The sequence below is a fragment of the Octopus bimaculoides genome, chromosome 1 (genome assembly GCF_046866305.1).
Source record: "Octopus bimaculoides isolate indiv1 chromosome 1, ASM4686630v1, whole genome shotgun sequence".
Lineage (NCBI taxonomy): Eukaryota > Metazoa > Mollusca > Cephalopoda > Octopoda > Octopodidae > Octopus > Octopus bimaculoides.
In genome coordinates this window covers 31,204,305-31,214,304 of record NC_142928.1, presented here as the reverse complement: position 1 = coordinate 31,214,304, position 10,000 = coordinate 31,204,305, and the positions used below count along the sequence as shown (strand labels likewise).

The 10,000-nt window shown below is 34.2% G+C and overlaps 1 protein-coding gene across 1 annotated transcript; it reads left to right on the top strand.

Annotated features, from left to right (window-relative positions):
• Positions 1-2,006: 2,006 nt before the first annotated feature.
• LOC149137521 (uncharacterized) lies at positions 2,007-3,996 on the top strand. Its single transcript, XM_089342341.1, has 2 exons — positions 2,007-2,118; positions 2,929-3,996. Exon 2 carries the CDS (start codon positions 3,042-3,044, stop codon positions 3,771-3,773), a length of 732 nt encoding a protein of 243 aa, XP_089198467.1. The 5' UTR covers positions 2,007-2,118; positions 2,929-3,041; the 3' UTR covers positions 3,774-3,996.
• Positions 3,997-10,000: the final 6,004 nt, after the last annotated feature.

The window sequence follows — 10,000 nt, the reverse complement described above, 5'->3', positions numbered from 1 at the left end:
GAGAGAGAGAGAGAGACAGAACTAAGAAAGTAATACGTCGATGGCAGTATATCCGTGAAATCAGCAGAAAGATTGGATGTTTTGTCATTTTAAGACAGAAAAAATTGCCGGGTAAGAGCCATATATATTTTCATACATACATACATACGACCCCTGATAACATCTACTGAACAATAATGAGACGAGTGAGTACTCCACATGTATACTCCACAGTAAAATGAATAACACCATAAAATAAGGCAATGAAGTGAAAAATTCCTCGGGGAGAATAGAAGCTCTACGTCAACCAAGCTTAAACAGAAAATTGGAATAGAAATACTTACCAGAAAATTAAACATGGGCGCATATCTTACAAGCTAGAGAATGGTAACAGCGTCAATAGGAATAGTAGCCTCTCCTGCACATGCAATAAATACATCACATGCCATCAAATAGTGTATGCCTTTGCTATCCGAGAACAGGAGATAACAACTAAACACCAGAACAACAACGCTGTGAAAGAAAGTGTCCATTTTGCCATACCGGTGTGGCAGATATCAGTCATAGCATAAGTGGCTGTCCAAAAAATTCCACAAATACTACCTTCCTATGAAACGCAACATTGCTTCTAAAACAACCTAAAAGTTATTCGCGGGAGCGATTATTCTAACTTCTACACCAAAGGCACATCAGAAAAGATAAATAATACTGATTGAACATTCCAATAAAATTGAGAAGCCGATGTAAACACAACAGCCAAATATTGCTATATCGAACAGTGAACAAACGTTCTTCAACGTTGTTGTGATTAGCTGCCCGGTGAATGCAGAAAGACTCTTCAAATATTGTGGAAACATTTATGCAGAAACCTGTAGCTCTTATATCCAGGCTATAGACTTTCATTTGTTCATATTATCTTTGGGGCACTGGGATATGAATAATCAGATTTGTATAGAAACTTAGATATGCTTAGGTTCTCCAGAAATACAGTAGAGCTAACTGATACGAACACAATATATATACAACTTCAAGTGGGATTGGACGTCATAAGAGAGACAGCATAGCGACGGTTTTGGCTGACTGTCATCCTGTACTCCCCTTGTTGCTAGCAGAATGGTATGTGCCGGCTGTCTGAGCAACTGGTTGATTTTAATGACGAAACAAACAGGAGAAAAAGATCACAAAAATAGCGATTCTCACTTTGAAACTAACTATTTTGAAATTCTTTTTTTAGATTACGGAACGCCCGCTCTCTCATGCATCCATGTTTAAAATTTCAGCGCGATCAGATGAACAATATTTGAGTTATAAGCGCACAAACAGACAGACAGACAGAACGGATTTTATATATTAAGATGTATATATATTTATATATGTAATATATAATATATAATATATATGTATGTATGTATGTATGTATGTAAATAGCAACCAAACATACAATTGAAATATTTTATCGTGACGATCAGAACGATGAGTGCAAGTTTATGCACAGAACAAGCACACATATACACACATATCAAGCAATTCAGATAAGCACAAACTTGCAGTGTTGTCTTGAATTGAACAAACTAACGATATTTCTTTGTTAGTAAGCGGCTTGAATTCTGTTAAAGAAAAAATGAAACACATTTACATACATAAATATTTGGGTGTGTATGTATAATTAATTCTATTTCTCGTGGAAAAATAGACTCACGATATATTGACTTTATGTTTCTTGCATGTTTCGAGTGGGGCAGCTTTGTTTTTTGTTTTAATGGTGTTATTTTTACGTTATTTTTTTACAATCTCGCCGCGCTTTTAAATATTAACATAATGGATGCACGTGTTTTGTGATCATTTCTTTACTTCAACTGAAAACAACAAAGACCTCATATATCTAATCATATCTCTACAACAGTTAAGTGTGTGTCATCGCAGTTAAATAGACATCAGTCTAATTTAAGAATATGTAAGAATAAACCCTTAAAATACATATACAAATGCAAATATTGATATTAATAAAAATATTGGTTTTATTGTAGCATCTCATTATTGTTGACCGAACTAGAAATCTTTGCCTGAATGCATGAAAGACTTTAAGATGAGGAATGGATATATCAGTAAAACAGGATTATACTACTATCACAAAAGAAGGTAAGGGATGAAAATATCAGTATGTATATATATATATGTGTGTGTGTGTGTGTGTGTGTGTGCCTGTGTGTGTGTGTGTGTGTGTGTGTGTGTATGCATAAGAAAATTTGTTTTTGAAAATGCACCTGAATTTGTAAAACGTGTAGTTGTTTTGAAATAGATTTTTTCACATACATAACAAACTAGTTTCAACAGTACTTTTGTTTATGAATGGTACAAATGTTTATAGAACAATTGGATTTCAACAGAGTTTAAAATTTCGAAGTAGAAATCGAAGACGCATGTTTAAACGATCAAATGTTCACATAAAATTCAATGAGTTTCACGGGGATAGGCGAAGAATATAATAAATGCACCTAACTAAAAGTTCGGCCATTCTAATTCGCCCCCTTGCCAAAACTTTAGCTCCGTTAATCGTTGAATAATAATTAGGTAACCGCAGTACTGACGTTGTTCTATGTATTTATAGTTATTCCATACATAAACAGCATTCTGGCAGGAACAGCTGCTTTATTCAAATTGTTACCTATTCCCTATAAGCTTGGCAACCATTTGCTTCATTTTCATCATTTCATTGTTACCTTATTAAAATTTATATATATTTTACAGTGGTTGCATTTAATTTTTCAGCTGGAATTGTTCTATGTCAGTGTAATTCGGTTGTTATACCGGGTGTTTCAAAAACTTTGATGTTACTTTGCAATCTAATAACTTTGCCAGTCATTGTTCAGTCATTGATAAAATTTTAACAGCATGTGTAGAAGCAGGTGAAAATGTTATGCTTAATGTTTGATATGTTTATCTTTCCAGGTATGGAAATGGCATTCACTGGAGTATGTACGAACACAGTCGAACAAGATTGTGCAACATGCATTCGTGAGAGATTTCTATAAAAAATCACCAACGGTAATGCAGATTTAGGCATGGCACAAAAAATTCAAAGAGAAAGGCTATCTGTGCAGGGTAAAATGATCTGGACATCGGAAGAGACGGTTGAGCAGGTTCGCCAAAATCTCTTGCGAAGCTCCAAGAAGTCCATACGAAGAACAAGTCTGGTAGCCCAGATTCCTCCAACGACAGTTTGGCGCGTCCTGAGGAAACGCTTGCTAATCAAACCCTACAAGCTGCAGATCGTTCAAGTCATAACAGCAGATGACAAGCGAAAGTGCAAACAACTCTGTGTTGATATACAAGATAAACTTGAAGAAGACGAGTTTAAAGAACGTCTTGTTTTTTGTGATGAGGCCACATTTCATACGAATGGCAAAGTCAATAAGCATAATGTTCACATTTGGGGCGAAGAAAAGCCCCATGCCAGAGTTGAGCATGTGAGGGACTCGCCAAAAGTGAATGTGTTCTGCGCCATCTCCAAGAAACTTCTTCATGGCTCATGTTTCTTTGAGGGAAATGTGACCGTCGATGTTTATCTGCAAATGCTTCAGAACTGGCTAATGGATGAGCTCGTTGCAAATGAACACGAAGACTGCATTTTTCAACAGGACGGAGCTCCACCTCATTGGAAGCTCACTACGCGGGCTTATCTCAATGACAATCTGCGAGGGAGATGGATCGGGCGTGCTGGTGATAAAGACAATGTGCTGTTAAAATGGCCGCCATGTTCACGTAACCTGACACCTTGCTATTTTTTTCGCTGAGGCTATGTGAAGGGCCTGGTCTATGTCCCTTTTCTTCCTGCAAACCTAGAGGAACTCGAGCAGAGAATCACTACCGCACTGGAGATTGTTAACCAAGACATGCTGCAGCGTGTTTGGGAGGAGCTGGACTACGGACTTGACGTGTGCCGTATCTCAGACGGTGCCCATATTGAAATTTGTGAAATCGTTGATGGAATCTACATACCTTTGAATTTCTCATTCAAATTTGGAGGAATAAATCTTATGTTGCTCAAAATTAAGCCTGTTTAGTTTCATTTGCTTTGACAGTGTAGTTTCTGTGATATTTACATCTCAAATGATATCAAATCTTTTGAAACACCCTGTGTTCTAGGCAGGATTAGAAGAAAATTCTTGCTGTTTGATGAGTGTTCAATGAACTGTGAAAAGTGTCGGGGCAATTGTCTTTTTTTTTTTTTTTTTTTTTTTTTTCAGCACGAAGATAATACCAAGATGTCTTTACATCTATTTGAAGCCCGGCAGTTGTAACTGCAGTTTAAATATTTTAATTTCTTTAAATCTATCTGTGTGTGTGTGTGTGTGTGTGTTTGCGCGGGCAAATAGTGTTTGTGAGTGTCGCTCTGTATATGGCAAAGAAATTGAACGAAAGCTAAGGAAAATATCAAGCTCTAGACAAATCTACTATGTTAGTGTCTGAATGAGTTTCTCAATGAGAACGTCCGTCATCTTTGCGCGTGTATGAGTACATGCATGAGTTTGTGCATCCATTGGTGTGCTAGTTTGTTTTTATGTAATAATGTGGCAATATATGTTCTGTGCATGTAGTATTGATATGCATGGTCTATCGATATCTTGCTGAGAACGATGTAGCACCATAGATAGCAGTTTCCTTGCAAACATATGTACATAAATCTGCAATCGTAGTAATTTATTATGCATGAACTGCAGCAAGATATATATAGGTGATTAAGTGCATTCGTATACGTTCTCTAAATTCATCATTTATGGATGAATATTGCCGACAGTGCCTGAGAAATTCATCTTTCCATAATCGATAACATAAGTACCATTATATTCTTCACTGTAAGTTCGTCCGCGTGTTGTTGAAAGAGATTATTGTTATTATTATTATAATAAAAATAATATCATCATCATAATCACCATCATCATAATCACCATCATCATAATCACCATCATCATCATCATTATTATTATTATTATTATTATTATTATTATCATTATTATTAAGGTGGTGAGCTAGCAGAATCATTAGCACGCCGGCAAAATGCTTAACGGCGCTTCGTCCGTCTTTACGGTCTGAGTTCAAATTCCACCGAGGTCGAATTTTCCCCTTTTCATCCGTTCGTGGTCGATTAAATAAGTACCAGATACGCACTGGCGTCGATGTAATCGATTTAATCCCCTACACCAAGCTGCCTTTATGGCAAAAAATATTATTATTATTATTATTATCATTATTATTATTATTATTATTATTATTATTATTATTTATTATTATTGTTTCAATGAGGGCCGCGAGATGGTAGAATCGTTGGTAGGCAGTGTAGAATATTTAACATTTTTTACGTTCTGAGTTCAAATGCCACCGATGTTAACTTTCCCTTTATCCTTCATCATTTAAGGGTTCATAAAATCAATTGAGGACCAGTGTCGACATAATTAACTTTCCACCTTTATTCTATCCCTTGCCAAAAATTAGAAATAAATAAATACTTAAATGAGCGTTATAACACTTGGAGTTTATTTCTTGCATTTAGCTCAACTAGATCATTAGAAAGTAGACTCGGACAATGAAACGAGATAGAAACAACGAAATGTCGACGCTTTTGTCAAAGTTTCTATATTGCTATCAATTATGCCAGCAGCACCACATATAATTATGAGACAATTATAAAAAAAAATGTAATTGTAATTATAAACAATTACAAAAATGTTGGATTTAGTTGAAACTAACAATTATAATTTATTAATATCTTTTTCTCTCTCTCTCTCTCTCTAGCTTTCAAAGAGAGGAAGGACAGACCGGTCTAAAAATATATTTTGTTCAAAGTTATTTGTGCTTTTGTCTCCAATAAAGACAATTTGATTGCAATAAGAATGCTTGGTCTAGTGGTTAAAACTTTCGCACCTACATTATTTTAAGTTGGATTTTACTCTGAGGTACCACGGAAAATTATTTCTAACATAACGCTAGGTCATTTAAAGCACCATAAAATATTCATGACGGCATCAGCATAGAATCCTGTCAGAAGAACAATTATGATCTTGAGCGGTAGACATAACTTTTTACCGTGCGAAGTACGAAACTGCATTGTCATATAGCGCTAGGTCAATCAAAACATTAGGAAATTTTCAAGATGGAAACTGGAAACTCGTCCGAGGAACATTTCTTGAATGGTATGTATAATTCGTTACCCAGTGAAATACCATCAATGGCATTTGGGTGTTGTTTAGCGAACTGCATTCTGTTGCAAACATTCAGACCAGGTTTACATTCTGAGTAGTCCCTCATCTATTTTCATCTATTCAGCTCTCCGGAAAGTTCGTTGCGATTCTTAGACGAATGAAAAAGGTCAATAAATACTTGCCATTACATTTTTAATCAACGAAATATGAACCATTTTGTTGCACAATGTGTCTCCATCTTACCTTTAACTTGAAAATACCCTCTTCCCAGAATTGAGGTGGTTTCATTGCAAATAAGTCGAAAGGTAAGCTACTATATAAATCGGCACGAACTTTCCGGACAACCCAATATATAGAAGGTCCTGGAAAGTACCATGAACACTGCACTTTTTCCATAGACTCAGCGGTAAAAATAAATCTAAATAAACGTTTATGAATTTCTTTAGCTCATATCACAGAAGAAGAAAATGAATAACGTTCATTACTTGATATAAAGTAACTATTAGCATTCTCATGATCAAACCGTTTCAGATTTTAATATGAATTTGCTATAAAAAATTACCCTGTAACCATTCTTATTTCGTTATAGAATAGTGATTTATTCCTTTATTCTTTTATTAGTTTCAGTGGCTGATTGCGTCTATGCTATTTCAAATTGTTTCCATAGACCATTCTACCAAGAATGAAGGAATTGAAGTCTTTACTCAGGACAGGCGCTTCTTCTAGAGAGTATTGTTTCTACTGTTACTATTATTCTTGTTAACTTAAAGTCAGCTCTTAATAAGTAGACTTCAAAAGCATTGGATCCGCATATATTCATTTTATTTTTTGTTTTTGTTTTTGTGCAGATATACTGCATCTAGAAATTAATGACGCTTCATTTTTATGGCTATCAAGTACCAATTTATTGACATTTGGTTGTTATTTCTAACAGATCGAGCCCAGACGCAAAAACCGCCTCACATTGGTTGAAGCACCTGATTGGAGAAATGTGGAAGAGCTGTCGATGTTGCAACCAATGATGTTATTCAACTAAGTTTTGGCGTTAAATATTTTGCTGGTGATACGGGTATGAAAGGACTCGCCCAGAATAAACTAGGTTCGGTTTCTCTTATAGCTACCTCAGGTGCATATGGGTTAAACACACATGAAGCAAGATTTTGCCGAGTTAAATTTATCGTAGCTGCCTAAAAATTAGATGTCTTGGATTAACATCGGATTCTTTAAAGATCTAAAGACATATTTGCATACAGATAAGGTAGCAACTTAATTCGCTTTTCTTTCTTCATTCTTCGTACTTTAATCTGGCAATAATGTCTCTTAATTCTCTTCAAGATCCGTGGAGTACAAACAGAATTTTCATATTTTAACTTCTTTAAATGATTTTAATGCTAAATATAAAGAATATACAGAATGTGAGAGCTATCAAATGTCTCACAGTTTTTTCTAACCGCTCACACGAAAATGAATGAATCCAGCAATCAATAATGTTCGACTTTGTTTAGTGAAAAGCAAAAAAAAAAAATGAAGCAAATCTCGTATGGTTCCATGTTGAAATATTTACATTAAAATACTGTTTTAAATGCGTATTTCATAAATATCAGCATATTTCATGTGTTCAAGTAAACAACCTAATTACTTCGATAAAAGTGCATTAAATACATTTTAAAAATCTAATGCTTAATAATCTCATGTTACAACTCATTTTTTTAAAATTGTATTGTTAAAGTAAATATTTTGATTCAACAAGGCAGCGCTTTCTTATATTTTCACTCTTATGGAACTGCTAAAAAGCATTCTACGTCTCCAGGGAGACTCTACATAAAAATATATTTATCTGTATTAACATTTTCCAGTCTCTTTCATAAACTTAAACCTCTGTCTTGGTTAAAGTTGACTGTGCTAAATCCACCAGAGACCATAAAGACGTTTTAAGAAATTTCATCTTAACCAAAACCTAATTTACGCAAAATTCCCGGGCAATTTCCTACTAAGTGTTCATTTTTCCTTTTAGGATCGGCAACCTTACTACCCAGAGATGCCAGGATTTTCATACCCCTGGATACATGTCTCGCTAAATGTTGAGCGATATTTCAATAGTCTAATGTTGAATTGTTTTTGATGTTAAACTGTATATTTTAGTAACCTTATATGTCATATATTCTTTTCTCCTCTAGGTACAGAGCCCGAAATTTTTGGTGATCGGTCCAGTCGATTAGGTCGACCTCAGTACCCAACTGGTGCCTAATTTATCGATCCGAAAGGATGAAAGGCTAAGTCGACCTCGACGGAATTTGAACTCAGAACATAAAGACAGATGAAATACCGCTCAGCTTTTCGCCCAGCGTGCTAACATTCTGCCAACTCACCGCCTTGTTATGGTATATATTAAATATTCTTTTCTACTCTGGGCACAAGGCCCGAAATTTAGGGGGAGGAGGCCAGTCGATTAGAGCAACTCCAGTACGCAACTCGTACTTAATTTATCGACCTCGAAAGGATGAAAGGCAAAGTCGATCTCGGCGGAATTTGATCTCAGAACGTAAAGGAAGACGAAATACCACTAAGCATTTCACCCGGCGTGTTAACGTTTCTGCTAGCTCACCGCCTTGGTATAAAATATTATAATGCACACTGATAGCTTAATAATAAAGAGTATATATATTGTACGATCAAGAATATATACATTAATATTTGGCTATCAAAGCAGAAACTTTGAGCTTAAACTATTAATATTTACACACACACACATATATATATGTATGTATGTATGTATGTATGTATGTATGTATGTATGTATGTATGTTTGTATGTATGTATGTATGTAAGTATTACCGTATCAAAGAAGATTTTATGTTGAGGTACATTATGTAAAAGTGTATATTGTAATAGTCCAATGCCGGATCACATTTAATGATCTAACGATCAAGTTAATAAACTAATATATTTACAGAATATGTGTGTGTGTGTGTGTGTGTGTGTGTGTGTGTGTGTGTGTGTGTGTGTGTGCGTGTGTGTGTGCGTGTGTGTGTGTGCATAACTACATATACATATATATATAACTACATATATTCATATAAATAAAACTATATATATATATATATATATATATATATATATATATATATATATATATATATATATATTTAACAAACTGATGTTAAAGTATATAATGAATAGCTAAATGGTAAAATCTATATTTTAAGAGTCTAATCTTTAGATACAGCAAACTATATTTTTACTTGCACGTTTTATTATTTTTTTTTCTATTTTCTTTACGTCATTAAAAGACAAGGTATGGCAACGATATTTCCATCACCGTTTTGAATCACCTTCTGTTGACACCTGCAGCAAGGAAACAACGAAAGAAAGAAGTAAGATATGAGCGTATCTAATACTATCGACTCTAACTTTTTTAAAACTTGATGTATCTTTGTTATAAGATATTGTTTCGCGCTTTGACATTTGTTGAAGTTACAGATAAAACATTATATATATACATATATATATATATATATATATATATATATATATATATATATATATATATATATATATATATATATATATATATATATGCATGTATATATATATATGTGTGTGTGTATATATATATATATACACAGAGGGAAAGAAAGACATAGACATGGAAATATAGACATAGCCATATACATATAATAATATATATACATATATACATGTGCGTGTGTGTTTGTGTCTCTGTGTATATCTGTGTGTGTGTGTGTCGATAAGTTACTGATATCATATATCATGGCTTCACAGTTGATAAGGTGCAAGAAATAACTTTATGAAAAAATAAA